Here is a 19,073-nt window from a genome sequence, read left to right as displayed (position 1 = left end):
TCTGAGTGCTGTCAGAACAGCTGTGTCAGGCCACACATGGCCATTTTTGACTTTTATAATGGTAACCTTTTAGCAACAAGTTAAACAAAAAAGTCAAACTAATTGTGAGATATAATAATCTTTTTTTATATTTTTACTCAATTTTGCAACTAAATTATTCTATGTACTATAGCATTTAAAAAGTTAACACATACATTACTTAACTCATTTCTGATAAAAATTTAATTTTTGCTTTACCTTTCATCAAGATAGAGTCTCAGTTTTTTCCAATTTAGTGTTCTGGTACAGAAGATAAATTTTGCTATTTCCTTTGGCGAATCATCTAGGATACCCTTGGACATAAAGTAGCTCACTCCCTAAGACGGAAAAACAAGGCTACATAAGCACACTCGGCCTTGATTGATGATTTTAGTAATTAGGCAATGGCAGAACCACAGCTGTGGTTTCTTCCCAGCATTACTACAGTGTCTATAGCTTTAACATGCGAAATACGAGCTGAAGCCGGATCTGAAGCTAGGATGTAGCTGGTAATTTACATGCAATGAAAATGAGGAAATTCAAAGTTAAGATTCCTGAAGACATCCTCTTCTCAGGCTCATGACAGGATAAATTAAGGAGACAGAAATATGGACTAATTTGGGAGGGATGTAGTCCTGCCATGATATAGACTATAAAAATGAGCTTTGCAACAAATACTTCCTTTTCCTAAGAGAAAGCATTTTTTAAAGCTCATATATGTACACTGTGGTCTATATTTTAAGAGAATAGCTTTTTGAGAGAAAAAAAAAACAATTAGATTCTCCAAATGAAACACTTAACAGATTTGTTCTGGAAGCAAAGATAATTACATTATTTCAGTTCCAGGACATAGGGCAAACTCCAGGTTGACTCACAGTTTCCTACATTGCCTTTAAACATCACTACATTTTGTAAGCATCTGGTTTAATTGCCACTGCAACAAAGCATATAAGACAGCACAACTTTAGGTGTATTTGATTGTTTTTATCTTTGAATTTCCTTTTCTCTGCATGCAGAATTGTCCAGAAAAGCATTATAACCCTTACATTTGTATCTACTTTGACTTAAGTCAACAACAACAAAACATTAACAACAAAAAAATCCAACTGCTGAAAGCAATGTTCTATCACATTCAAATAAATGACAGGTGCGTTTGAATGTGCAGTTATTGAAATAAAAGGCAGGCGTGTTTATTTCAACATGTAGTTCCAGATACATGCATTCCCATGAATGCATATGTCTGAATACTAACATAATGTGTGCAGCTAACTGGCAAAGAATATAACATATAATGTACATGCAACATATTGCTTTTGCACATAAATTCCTTCAGCATTTCTTCACTTTGCAAACACATTGTGCTCGGAAATACTGTACACATTAGAATCTTAAAAGTTAAGTATTTTTATGAAAGACTCTCAAAGATAAAAACTTTCTCATTAAAATTTTGTATTAAAAGTTTAAAAAGCAATTTGGTACTATGAGGTAATGCTTTTGAAAGGTTAAAAATAATTATCTGCAAATTGCAATTTAAAGGCTTTTTATATAAAGCTGATGTTATGAGGCATCAGAATGTTAACAGCAACATTTTCAACTTTCATGTGAGATGTACTGCTATAAAAGCAATGCTCAGGCATCACTTAGAAGAGCAGACTATGATATATGAGCTCTTCTGTCCTCTCAAGCTGTACCCCACTGACGCCTTAGAAAGGAAGGCTGCATGTTGTACCACGATCAAGACAGAAAGCCTTTTGTGGGAGTGAGGTTCTCTTGGCAGTGCTTGAGGGAGCAGGGACTAGACAAATGTTAGTGCTTGTTGCATCCTTTCCACCGTTCGTCTCAATGACTGAGAGTTGACTGCTTAACAGCCTAGCAAAATCGGAGTCATGTTTGTTTCCCAAATGGCTCTATGGAACACTGATAAAACGCTTCAGAATTATTTCCAATGGTTAATTTTAACTGAAGTGATTCAATACAAGGGGATGCTTATTATGCATTATAATACTTTATTTATAATACTTTATTCATATCCAATTACCAGGTGAAAGATAAAAAATTAGTTCTCGTCTCCCTGTTAAAATTACACAAAAATAAATTCATAATTCCCTAGACCCATGATGACACCATTTCAACATCATTTGATGTTACTTACACAGTAACCTTAATATGTGTTTCATTAATTATCATAAAATATATAATAATAATAATAATACACTGTTGTTCATTTCCTTTTATGGAACATATGTTTGGAAAGCTTACATGTCAATCTATCTTAAGTTCTCTAAGATAACTGAATGTGAAGAAGTGAACATACACACAATATGGAAAACTGGGAAATGACCTGAAGTAAGCCAACTTTGATTTTTCAAGGAAATATGGCATCTGCCAGTTTCCAGGCTAGGGTCTCTCTGAGCAGGCAGGTTAGCCTCGGAAGCAGAGGAGGAGGAGCTAGCAAGCACAGGGATCAGTTTAAATTAGCATCTCAGAAGAAAGCACGGGCTTGCACTAGCACATGGGGCTCAGCTGCTCAAATGCTGTCATTTGCTTGTTACTCTTTTTTTTTTTTTTGCTTTTCTAAAATAAACTTAAGTCTTAAGTTCCAAATTTACTACTACTTAATTCCATTGCTTATTTAAATTTAATCCCCAACTTGAATACTATTCTGTTCAATTTTTAGGATTACTTAGGCTGCTATGATCAGGGTAATTGCTAGTTGTCACTTGTAGAGAATTCTAAAACATGTTTTGTTAGGTAATCACAACAGACCACAATGGTTTTGGTCTTGTGAGGTAGTTCCAAGCCATAATAAGCTCAGCAGTTGAAATGATTGGTCAAAGTAGATGGTTCTTAGAAGTATTTCTAAAGGAAAGGTACTGGGAAGGTAAATATAATTTGTATAGAAAAACAGCATTATGCCTAATATTTACTCATAGCAGTCATACTAAAAATTATTATTTTTCATGTTTTTTGTTTGTTTGTTTTTTGTTTTTCAAGACAGGATTTCTTCATGTGTAGCCCTGGCTGCCCTGAAACTTACTTTATAGACCAGGCTGACCTTGAACTAAGAAATTTGCCTGCTTCTGCCTTCAAAGTGCTGAGATTAAAGGTGTGTGTACCACTACCCAGCTTAAAAACCTATGGCTTACTATTTGCTTTAAAGAAATATTCTTGCAAGGATTTACTCTTAAAGGAGGCCTGGAAGCCACTTATGGGCTCAGGCACTGTGACTCACTGGAGTCATTCAATCAACCCCAGAGAACTAGAGACCTTTAAGAAAATATCCATTTAAGCTTCATAGTTAGATATAATAACAAATAATGAGCAACTACTTTATAAAACAGACATGTGCACTTTAACGTATCTCTCTATACATATGACCTTAAAGCTTTACATAGGTACAGTACTGAGTAACAGACACTGAGTAGTGTAAGACAAGTATTTCACCCAAAGAAAATTTGAGGTTATTTGTGGTGATGAGACAGATATAAAACTAGAATATATTCACAAGACAAATTAATAATACAAGATGGTTGAATAAAGCTTAAATGAGCATGTAAAATAAGCATTTTAACAGTCCAGTGCCAGAAATAATTACTAAGAGTGAGGGCACTTGGATAAGCTTTGGGGGAGTGAAAGGTGGCAATAGCTCTGATGAAGAACTGACTGAAGAAAGCCAGTTTTACTTATTTGTATCATGAGAGCAAAGGTAATGCAAGAAACAAAGTTGGGCTCTTTTCAGGAAAGGAAGTCTAGAACTGAATTTGTTTAGAGCAGCACTGAACTTTATGGCGAGATCTGTTATGTTCTAGCATGTATGAGTGAAAGCCTCTGAAGGCTATATAGCAAAGTGAAGCAATACTCTACAGTGTGACTTTGACAATGGAACAATTCTTTCTTAGGGTGGATCTGCTTTCTGGCTTGTTATTTAGTCAACCTTGGTCTAGAAACACTTCCTAAAACTTCCAAAGTTTTAAGTTAATCACCATTTTGAATAGAGTAAGGTCAAAAATTTCTAAGTCCCTCCTCATCTGATCTGTGTCCCTTCTGTGTGACACAAGTTCCATGCTGGTCGCCATGGCAACATAGTACCTGTGATCAATGGAACCACATTTTACTTAAAAATGCTCCTGAAACACAAGAACAGCAATGCTAGAGCAGGGAGCCCATGAAGTGACTCCTTTCAAGGAAAAGGGGGAAGGACCATAAATCACACAGAGAGCACATTCATAGGCTTTTTCTTACTGCATGTTGTTGCAAGTTTCCTATTAATGTTCTCATGTCTACTATTCTTCATGATAAGATAAGTTTTACAGCTATATATGCACAGAAAAAAACAAAATATATATAATTTCAGGACTATCTACACACAAGAGGCTTTGGGGAATCTTGGAATATGTAACCAGTAGAGACCACTATACCATGAAGGGAAATAATGGACTATAAATGAAGTAATTGTCTTTAGCAGATATCCAGATTTAAGCATGTACAAAACAGCAAAGTAGAAAGTAATAGATTCTACAATGTAATTTAAAACTCTATGTCACATAAATGAAGTTAAGAGGTGAATACACTTGATAAAAGTTAAACATCAATCTACCAGGCAATGGAAAGTGAAAGATAACCACTTTTCTGGCTTGATAAAGAGGAAAATGACTTCAAAAATCAACATAACAAAACAAGAGATGGGCTGGAGATGTGACTCATTTGGCCTCAAAAATGCTTGGCTAGTATACCCAAGGTTTCATCCCTAGTACCACATAAAAACAACAACAAAAATGAAACCAAGAGTGGCAGCGCACATTTGTAATCCTGGAATTCAGGAAGGGAAACAGAGTGAGTCCGAGGAGCTGGAGGCCAGCATGGGGTGTGCGACTCTGCCTCAGAAAAACAAGCAGAAGAGGGTGTAAGGCCAGGGAGAGCGCAGTGCTGAGTGCTCATCAACTGTATGCAGGACCCTGGGCTTCATTCCAAAACAAGAGAGGAAGAAAGGGAGGGAATGGGGATAGGAGAGGCATGCACACACACACACACACACACACACACACACACACACAGAGTGTTAACTGTGGTAATGATGGATTAACTAGAAAGACTTAAGAGGCAATTAACTACTGATAGAGTAGAAAAATAGGATGTGTGTGTGTGTGTGTGTGTGTGTGTGTATGTGTATGGGTGTAAACCAATAACCAGAAAAGAAAAAAAAGAGCCCAGAATTTGGGAGGGAGTGGGGGGAAGTATGGAGGTAATGATGAAATTATATTTTATTTAAATAAAAATACAGAATAAAAGTATAGGGCTGGGTAGCTAGCTCAGTGTTTAGGAAGATGAGTGTTTAGGAAGATGGGTCAGGGTCAGTTTCCCAGGGCCACAGGACTGCTCTAACTTCAGAAACAGGGGATCTGGCACCCTCTTCTGGTCAGTCTGGGCTCTAGTCACATGTGGTGTAGAGTACATTGAGAGGTACAGCCCACTCTAGAAGTCCCCTTTCCTTTGCGGAGTGTGACCTGTAGGAGCAGCTACAGACAGTCTGCACAGGCAGACTCAGGCGGAGAACAGGCACAGCCCGTAGGGAGACTGACTGCTCTGCTTGCTCCCAGTTTCTTTCCTATAGCACTGCAGAATGCTAAGGTAAGCATGGAATCTTACCTTCCTTATCTAGTCAAGGATAAAAAAGAAAATAAAAACAGCAAAGCTTGAATTATTTTTTTTTAAATTTATTTGACTACACTATAGTTGTCTTCAGACATGCCAAAAGAGGGCATCCGATCCCATTACAGATGGTTGTGAGCCACCATGTGGTTGCTGGGAATTGAACTCAGGACCTCTGGAAGAGCAGTCAGTGCTCTTAATCACTGAGCCATCTTTTCAGCCCAAAGTTTGAATAATTAACAATTACTTATCTGAGGATATCTATTTGTGAATGAAAAAAAGAAGCCTACTTTTTTGTTAGTGGTGAAACAAATGCACAAGATTTATTAATGAGAAATTTCAGGTACTTTTTACCTTGCTATTTCATCTTATTACATACACTAAGTTTTGCAATATTTTCTCTCTTCTGTAGTGTAAAGCCCTCTCACATGCTTAGAGACCTTCAGAATGTAATTCAGAAGTAATGTGTGTTTTTAAGGACAACCAGAATGGGTCATCTCAGAACGTACTGCGTATTTCCCAACAGGGACTGATCTGGAAAAGTTGACCTTTGTACAAAGAAAACTACATCTGTCTATGGTACCGAAAATCTTTTCCTCACAAATAGTGACTAGAAACAGAAACCCTTTGAAGACTCTGTTCGTGGTTTGTTTTAAGGAGCTGCCAACTTTCCTCTTATGGAAACACCCAAAATGAAGTCATTGACTGCGAGGTTGTATACTGTATCGAACAATAGGAAAGGGTACGTCAAGAACTCCAATGGAATCCTTGCTTCCCCAGTGCAGAGGACATGCACTCTCCGCACTGTGGAGAATTGCCCATTGTGGACAGTGTAAATGCCCTGTGACTAACTCTGTCAAAGCAAATCTTACCACCCTAAGAGCACATTTCATCACAGGGCACGAAAATCAGACTATTCAGGCTTGAGTGTGGGATTCAGGAGGAAATCCCTTTATTTATGGGTACTGTTTAAACTGAGGACTTTCGCTTCCAGGGACTTTTTGCTACATAAAAATAAATGGTGCAGAGAAACAGCTGAATACTGACAATATGTACAAGAAATTCCTTGTAACTAGAATGTATCAATAGGAAGTCTCATATAAAAGATAGAAAGGTAAATAAGAATCCAAATAGAAATGAAAAACCTTTTTCAAAGAAACTTAGAGAAATGGAGGGTAGACACAAAACAGATTTTTTCTGCTATTTTTTTCAAAAGAGAAAGCAATGACATTAGACAAATAACTTGAACCTCATAATATAACTGAAAATATAACTCAAAATAACTGAAAGCCCTGTTAATTAATTTAGATACCTTGAAACAGAAAATAAGCCCCAGCTGTGAATTCGTAATGGCCCCTCACAGAGCCACACCTGTCACTGTGGGGCATCACTAAGATGGGCTGACATGATGGCCCTTCTCAAATCACAAGATTTGGCCAACAATTGCACAGGCTCTCGCCAACAAGTATGTGGACACCTCATCTCTGAAATGGCTTAGCAGAGGTAAAACCTTAGAAAAGCCCATTCTACCTTTGCCAGCCTCTAGGCTGGCACAAGAAATGGTAGAGAGAAGCTTTATTAGCTACTATGTGCTTAATGATGATCCAAACTAAGGAGACAGTGAAGTTTACACACGATGTGGAATTCTTGCTTAATAAATGTCACACACAAATACTATACTATGAAAACAAAATTATAACTTGCTCATAATCCCTAGACACATGACATCTCAGATATACTTAGCAGCTTTGAAAGATTTTTTTAAAATATCATATTTTTTATTCGATAAATTTTTTATTTATATTTCAAATGATTTTCCCTTTTCTAGGCCCCCACTCCTCAAAAGTCCTGTAAGCCCCCTCCTCTCCCCCTGTCCTCCCACCCACCCCTTCCCACTTCCCTGTTCTGGTTTTGCTGAATACTGCTTCACTGAGTCTTTCCAGAACAAGGGGCCACTCCTCCTTTCTTTTTGTACCTCATTTGATGTGTGGATTATGTTTTGGGTATTCCAGTTTTCTAGGTTAATATCCACTTATTAGTGAGTGCATACCATGATTCACCTTTTGAGTCTGGGTTACCTCACTTAGTATGATATTCTCTAGCTCCATCCATTTGCCTAAGAATTTCATGAATTCATTGTTTCTAATGGCTGAATAGTACTCCATTGTGTAGATATACCACATTTTTTGCATCCACTCTTCTGTTGAGGGATACCTGGGTTCTTTCCAGCATCTGGCAATTATAAATAGGGCTGCTATGAACATAGTAGAACATGGCAGTGGAGGAGTGATAATGAACTTTTTAAAACAAAAGATCTAAGATGTTAGGTAGATAAAAAAGAATGAGAAGCATTAATTCTTTTACTCTCTAATTCAAGGTCAGAATGGCTAAGATTAAAAATTCAGGAGACAGCAGGTGTTGGAGAGGGTGTGGAGAAAGAGGAACACTCCTCCACTTCTGGTGGGGTTGCAAATTGGTACAACCACTCTGGAAATCAGTCTGGCGGTTCCTCCGAAAACTGGGCACCTCACTTCCAGAAGATCCTGCTATACCACTCCTGGGCATATACCCAGAGGATTCCCCACCATGTAATAAGGATACATGCTCTACTATGTTCATATTTTTTAAAAGTCTTAAAAGTACAGAAGTAGAGAAATGCGTTCATGAAAAAAGCATGTTCCTGTGTACACCTACCAGAGAACACTCTAAAGGAAGAGGGCTCACCATAGTTGGAGGATCCTGTGTACACCTACCAGGTAACACTCTAAAGGAAGAGGGCTCACCACAGTTGGAGAGTCCTGTGTACACCTACCAGAGAACACTCTAAAGGAAGAGGGCTCACCACAGTTGGAGGATCCTGTGTTCACCTACCAGATAACACTCTAAAGGAAGAGGGCTCACCACAGTTGGAGGATCCTGTGTTCACCTACCAGGTAACACTCTAAAGGAAGAGGGCTCACCACAGTTGGAGGATCCTGTGTTCACCTACCAGAGAACACTCTAAAGGAAGAGGGCTCACCACAGTTGGAGGATTCTGTGTATACCTACCAGGTAACACTCTAAAGGAAGAGGGCTCACCACAGTTGGAGGATCCTGTGTTCACCTACCAGAGAACACTCTAAAGGAAGAGGGCTCACCACAGTTGGAGGATCCTGTGTACACCTACCAGATAACACTCTAAAGGCAAGAGGGCTCACCACAGTTGGACAGTCCTGTGTACACCTACCAGATAACACTCTAAAGGAAGAGGGCTCACCACAGTTGGAGGATCCTGTGTTCACCTACCAAGAGAACACTCTAAAGGAAGAGGGCTCACCACAGTTGGAGGATCCTGTGTACACCTACCAGATAACACTCTAAAGGCAAGAGGGCTCACCACAGTTGGAGAGTCCTGTGTACACTTACCAGATAACACTCTAAAGGAAGAGGGCTCACCACAGTTGGAGGATCCTGTGTTCACCTACCAAGAGAACACTCTAAAGGAAGAGGGCTCACCACAGTTGGAGGATCCTGTGTACACCTACCAGATAACACTCTAAAGGCAAGAGGGCTCACCACAGTTGGAGAGTCCTGTGTACACCTACCAGATAACACTCTAAAGGAAGAGGGCTCACCATAGTTGGAGGATACTGTGTATACCTACCAGGTAACACTCTAAAGGCAAGAGGGCTCACCACAGTTGGAGAGTCCTGTGTACACTTACCAGATAACACTCTAAAGGAAGAGGGCTCACCATAGTTGGAGGATACTGTGTACACCTACCAGATAACACTCTAAAGGAAGAGGGCTCACCACAGTTGGAGGATCCTGTGTACACCTACCAGATAACACTCTAAAGGAAGAGGGCTCACCACAGTTGGAGGATCCTATGTACACCTACCAGATAACACTCTAAAGGCAAGAGGGCTCACCACAGTTGGAGAGTCCTGTATACACCTACCAGGTAATACTCTAAAGGCAAGAGGGCTCACCACAGTTGGAGGATCCTGTGTACACCTACCAGATAACACTCTAAAGGAAGAGGGCTCACCACAGTTGGAGGATCCTGTTCTGATTGATGCACACACTATGAAGAACCACTACTCAAGCTGCAAAGAGTTATTTACTAGAATCTAAAGGTGTGAGAGGAACTTCAAAGCCTAAAGCAGAATCTGGCTCTTCAAATTCTAAGGTACCGTAGCTATACCTGAAGAACACGTATCTAGACATTATCTACTGAGCAGTTAGAAACACGCACTACTTAACTTGCCTTACTTTACTCAATCCTCATAATGCCACCTATTCCACGGAGGCAGAGATAACAGATAGGCTATTTGCTCCATATCAAGATGACATAACTCATATGAGGTCAAGATGCTTGGCAAGACCCTCCCCGAGGACATGTGGAAACGCCTCAAATTTACTTCTCAGAGGACAGAGCACTGTTCCAAGTCACCACCAGCAGCAGGTCACTGTACACTAATGACTGGCCTAGAATAGTTCAGCTTTAGGATCTTGATTCTAAAAAAGGTATCCCTAAAAGTTTATGATGAAAGAAGCCTTGTCTGTGATAGCCAGAAGCTGGAAACAACCCAGAAGACCCACAACAGAAGAATGGATACAGAAAATGTGGTTCATTTGCACAATGGAATACTACTTAGCTATTAAAAACATGCTGAGTTTTGCAGGCAAACTGATGGAGCTAGAATATCATCCTGAGTGAGGTAACTCAGACCAAAAAAGACAGGCATGGTATAATAAGTGGATATTAGCCAAAAAAAGTACAAAATACCCAAGATACAATCCACAGAACTCAAAAAGGTTAACAAGCCAAAGGGCCCAAATGTGGATGCCTCAATCCCACTTGGGAAGGAGAAGAAAGCAATCACAGGAGCAGGGGGGGGGGGGGAATGAGGGACTTGGGTGGGAAAGGGGACAGGGAAGGGAAGAGGGGAACATGGTCAGGTATTGGATGGTGGGAAAGGACTGAAGGCCGGAGGGCCAGCAGAAAGAATGGAAAGAGAAATCCTAGGGAGGTAGAATATTGGGGGTACCCTCCAAAATGCGCCAGAGACCTGGGAGGTGAGAGACTCTCAGGACTCAAACAGAAGGTGAAATGCCCTACAGTGGAGAGAAGGAACTTGTAGACTCTACCTCCAGCAGAAAGGACATCAAGTGAGGGATTGGGGTTGCCATCTCACAGTCAAAAACTCTGACCCAGCTCAAGGGGAGGCCCCAAGGCCTGACACTATTATGGAGGCTGTGGAGCCCTCACCAAAAGGGGCCTAGCATGACTACACTCCAAAAGACCCAACAAGCAGCTGAGTCAGATGCAGATATTTACAGCCAACCAATGGACAGAAGCAGCTGACCCTTGTGATTGAATTAGGAAAAAGCCAGAAGCTGAGGAGAGCGACCCTGTAGGAGGACCAACCTGGACCTCAGAGATCTCTCAGACCTAGCAGGCAGCACACAAGATGATCTGAGGATCCCAATACATATACAGCAGAGACTGCCTGGGTCTGGACCCAGTCAGAGAAGATGCACCTAGCCTTCAAGAGACTGGAAGCTCCAGAAAGTGGGGAGGTCTGGTAGGGTGGGGGATGTAAGGGAGTGAGAACATCCTCGTGGAGAGGGCGGGGAGGAGGTATGTGATAAGGAACAGTCAGAGGGTGGACCAGGAGGGGGATAAAATCTGGACTGTGAAATTAAAATTAAAAATAATAAAAATAATAAAATAATGGATAAATTCATACTCTGGTCAATTTGTTGAAAAATAAAACTATTGTTATACTTCTGTTTTCTCACACTTGAAAAGCCATGACTAAGCTGATTGAAACCTTACACTTGAAGAATGAATCTGAAGGAACAAAATTCCATTTATATTTCTCATACAGCAGCCATGTTGGGAGCATCAACTTATAAATTAAAGAGGTAAGAGAGAGCTGGGCAGTGGTGGCACATGCCTGTAATCCCAGCACTCTGGGAGGCAGAGGCAGGAAGATTTCTGAGTTCGAGGCCAGTCTGGTCTACAGAGTGAGTTCCAGAACAGCCAGGGCTATACAGAGAAACTCTGTCTTGAAAAAAACAACCCCCCCCCAAAAAAAAACAAAAAACAAAAACCAAAACCAAAAAAAAAGGGGGGTAAGAGAGGTAACTATCTTACATATTAAATCTAGAAAGTGATAAAGATTTGAATCCATATATCAAGTTAGAGGAAACCTAGTCAGAGAAAGTATGCCGAATATTATGGAAAATAAATTTTTCTTTGAAATGAACTTAAGATAGCCAATATAAAAAGATTTCTAAATATATTAATCTAAATTAGTAATAAAAGCACAATTTAAATAAAGTAAAAGAGCCCCTCATATATATTGCCTACCAACACACTGCCCATTAATGTTACTTAATTTTTATTTATTATGATGATTTCACGATGGGACAGCAAATTAGCATTTACCATAGATAATAAAGGAAACAAGTGGGAAGTGCATTAGGTGCTCTGACAACATGAGCCAGTTGTGGGAGATCCATTTCTCTGCAAAAGGTTTACTTTGACTCCGCAACCTGCATGTAAACCATACACTGCAGTTACTCTAGGAGACAGGACAGGAAGAGAAGACTTGATGGATAATAGAATTGACTTAACAGGAAGGATAAAGTTGGTTTCTTAACTATAAAATCAATAAATCAGACTAGATGTACATACATACATACATACATACATACATACATACATACATACATACATGTATATAGCCATACAATATTCTCATCACAAAGAAGGCAGATTCCCCCCATCTCCGCCCCATTTCCCCATACTTAGGTTTAGAAACAAGTTTTACAAATCCTTCAGTAGAATTCTGCTGATGTTGTAGTTTACAGAACTAAAATACATAAACACTTCTGGGTCAATAGAAAAAGTTATAAAAAGGATTATATGGCTGGTTTAGGCCTGTAACTCAGATACTCTGCTAAGTAAGATGCCAGAAGCAGAAAAGAGGGACTCTGCCTCTGGGTAAGCAACCAAGATAACATTTTACTGAGTAAACACCTGCAAGGGTTTGGGGGACACTGGCACCAGAAGCACAGCAATTTGAATAGGTAGAACACTACAAATTTATCTTCATATTTGATGCGAAAGTTTAATTGGAGTAAAAGGAGCTAGCTGATAATTAGATAAATCCCCAACTCAAATATAGTTCAACTAGCTTCTCCTGGCCAAGTTAATACGTTTGGTTTGCTAAATGGTTACATGTCAAGTCATGCAAGATGTGCTGGCCAAGCAATCTTGCCTTTAACTTCAGGCCTATGCATCAAGAGGGAGCCTGTGCCTTGAGAGGGAGGGAGCCATACCCTACACTGCCTGGATGGCCAGAACTGGGAACTAGATAGTACCGAGAGAGACCTAGCATAAAACCAAACACAATTGGCAAACAAACAAACTCCTAATGAACTACTGCTATACTAATTATAATAATAGATGGTGTCTTGTACAGTTGTCACCAGAGAGGCTTCCTCTAGCAGCAGATGGTAGTGGGTGCACTGACCCACAGTCAGACTATGCAAACAGAGAGTCTAAATTGGCGGTCTTCATCAGGCTCCTCCCTCAAGGCTTGGAGAACCTCCTGGAAGAGCTAGAGAAAAGACTAGGAGTGAAAGGGGACGAGGACACCAGAGAATCAACTAAGCAGGGCCCACAGAGACTCACAAAGACTGAAGCAGCAAGTATGGAGTTTGTATCAGTCTCTGCCAAGATGAGTCTCTGCCAGGCTGTTAGCTTGATGCTTTTGCTGGGCTCCAACCCATGGGAGTGAGTGTGACTCTGACTTTTTGCCTACTATTGAGACTCTTCCTCCTGTTGGTTTGCCTTGTCCAGCTTTGCTGTGAGGGCTTTTTGCCTTGTCTTTTTGTATCTTGTTTTGTCCTATTTGGCTGTTGTTTCTTAGAGGCCTGCTCTTTTCTGAAGAAGAAATGGAGGGGGAGTAGATCTGGAGGAAAGGAGAAAGAAGGGTGGAGATGGGAGGAGCACAGGTGGGGAAACTGTTTGGGTGTATTGTATGAGAGAATAATCTATTTTCAAGGAAAGAAGGAAGGAAAAAAAGAAAGGAATAAAGGATGGAGTGGGGGAACTTTGACTTGCTCTTCCAGTCAAAGTCTACAGACTGTCAAAATGAAATCACTACATCACTAAGACCTCTTCTTCAATTGCTTTAAAGCAAAGAAATATATATGACTTAAGTCACTGTCAGCTTAGTTAGTCCATGAAGCCAAAGCATTCTACTTGACAAATACCACAGGTACCAGTTCATAAAATGAGGCACTGGCTAAGAAACACCCTGACAGCCATCTACTGACTCAATCATTCCAAGATAAGCTTCAGTTTTTATGCTAGCCAAGGACTAGAAATTCAAATTTCTGTATCCATAGGCTGTAAAAGACTGTTCAAGGTACATACATCTTCCTGCCAATAGGGCTTATTCTTAGCTATCTACAACATATAGTTATTACTGAGACTGTTTTCTATTAAAAAAATAAGTAAAATTTTCTAGCTCTGTGGAGCTAGAATTAATCTCAAAGTGTAGAACATTTTCCAGAAGAAAAAAAAAATACCTATATGGTCTGTAAGTCTTCACTGGAAATACAGGAGATATTCAGATTCTATACTGCTTATACACAGAATAAGATATCAAAGATTTTACTACAAATAATCCATAATACCAAATTACTTTTCAGGGACATTTCTATCACACTACAACAACATTGAATATTGCTTTAGGAGTTATTTTCTAAAATAACACTTTCCTTAACAAATTAAATAATAACTAAAACACAAACTATGAAAATTATCTCAGTCTGTCAAGACATAAGAAAACTGCTGTTTTTAAATAGAAGAACTATCAGACAATGAAAAAGAAAACAAGTAACTATAGGTATACAGATTCCACTATAGAGATGGCAGGTTAACTTTCAAACAATTATAAACCAACAGGGTTTTATCAAATAGCTGCAAATGAGTAATATGACATCTCAGCCATTCTTAAATTTATAAGTGTATTTAAAGTATGTTTCCTGGAATGTTCCTTAACAAAACCAAATACTGTCATATTTGGATGTTTCATACAACATGGATTGTTGAATATTCCCTATGTGCATCATACATTATAGGCTTTACAAATATGTATCATGAATAAGCCAACTAACTATAAATCTATTTATTCAAATTTTATTCAAAATAGCTATTCAAATTTGCTAGACTTAAAAATGCCTTCCTTACTATGTAATTGAGAATGTTCTTCTGAATGTTCTGACAAAACCAATTGGAGTTATCTATCCTTAGGAGTAAAGTTGAGATATTTACACTATTGTCCCTATGCTCTGAAGTAGATAATAACCATTTTCAACTCAGTCAAATCTCTAAGAGTAAGGTGAGCACATTCTTAAAATTGCTCCTATAAAGGAAGAACTTACACATTTCCTGGTTAAACAGAAAAAAAAAAGTTGTTTTAACAATAAACTATATATCTACTTAATTCATTTCCAGGTAAAATAGGTCAAACAAAATACTTTCTGCAATTGATTTGTTTGTTTGTTTGTTTTTCGAGACAGGGTTTCTCTGTGTATCCCTGGCTGTCCTGGAACTCACTTTGTAGACCAGGCTGGCCTCGAACTCAGAAATCCGCCTGCCTCTGCCTCCCAAGTGCTGGGACTACAGGCGTGCGCCACCACCGCCCGGCTCTGCAATTGATTTTTTATCCAAGACCCAATTAGTAAAATGCATAAAGGGGAATGTAATTAGGTATTTCTCTATGAATATAGGAGAAATTTGCTTATTTAGCTAATGCATACTTTTATATTATAAAGATTATTTAAAACATAGAGAGTTAAAAACAAGTCTATATTCACAATGCTTACTATCAGTTTTTAAGACTCTAAATTTAAAAATAGCTATGTCCAGAAAATGTTCTAAACAAGATGGATGGAAAGTACAATTTATCAGCACACCCCTGGCAGAACAGAACTTGTACATGCAGGGAAGAGCGCGACATAGTATAAACAGAGCACACAGCACATTCCTTTACTAGAATGTGGACACTGCCACACGCTACACAAGCTCATGCACAAGATCAAGACACCACACACAGCTGAGGTCACAGTGTCATGCACACAACAACAGCGTGCGAGATCATCGTACCAAGTTGTGCAGATGTTGTCCCCCACCCCAGGAGCCACTGCCAGCAGCTGCTATGGAGTTTGGTTACCCATATCCGTGACAGGATGGTGTCCTTTGGAGAATCTTGTTCCCTGTGGCTGTAAGTATTCTTATTTTTATATTTTAATGATGTTTGCTATGAAAAAATCTTATGTACAAAATCATGGATAAATACAAGTTTTATAATATTCAACAAATATTTGTAACTTATCTCAAGCAGCTGCAATAAACACCACTTATATTTGAACATATCATCAACAATAATTTACTGCTTACTTAGATGAATCCCGGAAAAATATGTCTGATGACAGTGCTCTAGTGAGTGGGGGAAAATAAATCCAAACGTCCTCTGACTCTAGCATTCCATTCCCATGATCTGCTAATTATACTCATATTGCCAAGTACTCCATGAGATTATCTTTCTGATAACTTTATTTTATGTGACTTTGATTCACTTTGTAAGTAATAAACAAACTGATTTTGTATTTGTAATGAAAATTAGGATAAAGTGATTAAAACAATTTTCCTCATTTTTCTGAATACATTAAGTGGATATCGGTATTTAAATGCCATTTTGGGGTAGCCTATTTGTACTATAAGTATATTTTAGTAAAGATAAAATTTTATTTTGCTGTAGGTAATATGAACTAAAGTACTGATATTCACAATAACATAGAATCAGAGTTTGGACCCACAGACACCTGGAGCGGCTTAGCTCTGTGCCTCTGAGCAGCACCACTTGCCCCTTTCAGAACAGCAAATTAATTATTCAGGAACACTCTAAGCTCCTCTAAGCTACTCAAAATCAGGCTTGTGCATAAAGAAAAGAAATACACCCAACTCTCAGTAACAATGAAAGGCAGGATGGAAAAGGAAACTGAGGATCTAAAAATCTTATTTTGATAACTTGAATTCCCTTGCTTAGTAAATATTTGAACTAAAAATTTAAAATTCTAATTACATTACAAACAGACTTGAGTACTACCTTTTCCTGCCTTCCCTCAAAGCATTCTGGGAGTTACTAACAAAAACTCTATGATATAATGTATACAGCTGCAAAAATAGAAACATACTTTTGTGTCTAATTTCTCCAATTTAGACTTTTAAAGCTATCCTAGTATATGAGGTCAGAAAATTTTTCTCTTTTCACAGAAAGCTTGACTTTATAATTTGTTTTTAAAACTGTAAGACATTTAGGAAGAAACAACTACTTACCAGAGTTAGTACCAGCAATGAGATATCTCACTTTTCTGACTTTGTACAACTTGTACTTAACAAGTTATACTTTGCTTACAATGGAACATTTGCAAGACATATGAATTAAAGATGATACTTTGATTTAAGATCCAAATAATTTATGATAGAAGCCAGTGAGACTTCACAAACTAGCCACAATAAGGTGAGGGCTTACAAAAGCTGTCTCTCTTGATTTACATACCCTCAAGCAAAACATTACACTAGTTGTCCCTCAGTTCTTCTCCAGCAATCTCTACGCAATTGCTAAGCAGACCAAAGCAAAACATTTGACAGCTCACTATATGAGCTGTTTTAATGAGCAACCAGTAAAGTCTAACTATAATTAAAATAAGAAAGGCTATGAATCTATTCTGATCTATGAATAACTATAGTGAAATGTCTGCACATTTGCAACAGTGCAAGGCATGCTTATGCTCTCTGCTTACACAGAAGACACTGTGAAAAGTGACTATATTCTACTATTGAATTGGAAAATTATAATAAAGAAATAACCAATAAACTCTTAAATCATGACAATTCCTTGCTGTTCACTATAGTCTAAGAAGTGGATTTTTACATTAAGATGGCTTCAAATACATAGTCTGAATGTTAGCTTTTAATAAATCATCCCATTTTCATTAAGAATACCATGGGTTTTTTGAGCATGGTGGCACAATGTCTACAGTCTCAGCATTTCGGAAACTATAGCAGGAGGATCTAAAGTTTAAGGTCAGCCTGAAAGATATAGTAAATTCAAGACAAGCCTGGGCTTTAGAAGACACTATCTCAAAGAGCCCAAAATAACAAGAGTAACTAGAGAAAGCATTAGAATTTCACCTATTTTAAATCATCAATAAGAAAAAAAGAGAATTGGTATCTGAATGTGAATATTATAGTATGTCTTATAATGAACCATTTGTTATATTTGTAATGATAAAGTATATGTTTAAAAATGGCATTTAGCTTTATAATTCTCCAAGAAAAATTTGACAAGGAAAGTATTCATAGTAAGTGAAAATCAATTTATTTAAAAATGTACTGTCTCTGCGTTACTCCATAGTTATAAGAACAATAGATTTAAGCTTAAAATTAAAAATTGGAGAAACACTTTCCTACTTATAACAAAATTAAAATAATTTTAGAACTTGGCTGCATAGCTTAATTCTTTTTTCCCTTTTTAAGAGATTACCTATTTATTTATTATGTATTTTATGTATATGAATGCTCTATCTGCATGTGTGCCTGCATGACAGAAGAGGACACCAGACAAAAAGGGCATCAGATCCCATTACAGATGGTTGTGAGCCACCATGTGGTTGCTGGAAATTAAACGCAGGACCTCTAGAAGTACAGCCAGTGCTCTGAACAAGTGAACTACTCCTCCAGGCCTCAATTTAAACAATTATTAGTAACTTTATAACAAATGGAAATCATTTAAAAATAACTATTAAAGTAGTTCTAGCTAATGTTTCCACAGAAAACAATGCATGAGAAGTAGTTAACTCCCAAGTAATATCATTTCCATTGAGATTTGAAGGCAAGCCCAGTAGATGTGTAAGCATTTCTAAAACTCCTTTTTCCAGGATACATTAAAATAAGAATAGAAAAAGTTGAAGGAAAAATTTTCTTCACATTTTGATCACTTTTAAATATTATAAAACAAACAACATAATCAAGAGGTTTTAGGAAACATGAAATTATGTTTTTAATAACAAATGATTATTATATTAACAGAATATATGTGTTTGTGCCACAATACAAGTAGTGCGCAAGTTAGAAGGCAATTTTGTAGTCTGTTGTCTCCTTTCCCCTTTATATGGTTTCTAGGGGTTGAACTCAGGCTGCAAGACTTGAATGGCAGGCTCCTTTATCTACTGAACCATCTTGCCAGCTAAGGTCATCACCATTCAGCATCTTGATACAGGACACTAGGATGATGTTTCCTGGGATTATCTCTATTACAAGTACCTCACTACTA

General features: G+C 38.2%; 1 protein-coding gene across 2 annotated transcripts in view; it reads right to left on the bottom strand.

The window, feature by feature from the left end:
• Positions 1-19,073, bottom strand: part of Fbxo8 (F-box protein 8) — a 47,714-nt gene that overhangs the window by 11,060 nt on the left and 17,581 nt on the right. For both annotated transcript variants that reach the window (XM_052162897.1, XM_052162898.1), the window contains exon 4: positions 238-356. In XM_052162897.1, coding sequence (XP_052018857.1) covers positions 238-356 — 119 coding nt within the window. The remainder of the gene's footprint in view (positions 1-237; positions 357-19,073) is intronic.

This window comes from Apodemus sylvaticus, chromosome 18 (genome assembly GCF_947179515.1).
Source record: "Apodemus sylvaticus chromosome 18, mApoSyl1.1, whole genome shotgun sequence".
Lineage (NCBI taxonomy): Eukaryota > Metazoa > Chordata > Mammalia > Rodentia > Muridae > Apodemus > Apodemus sylvaticus.
This window is presented reverse-complemented; position numbering and strand designations above follow the sequence as displayed.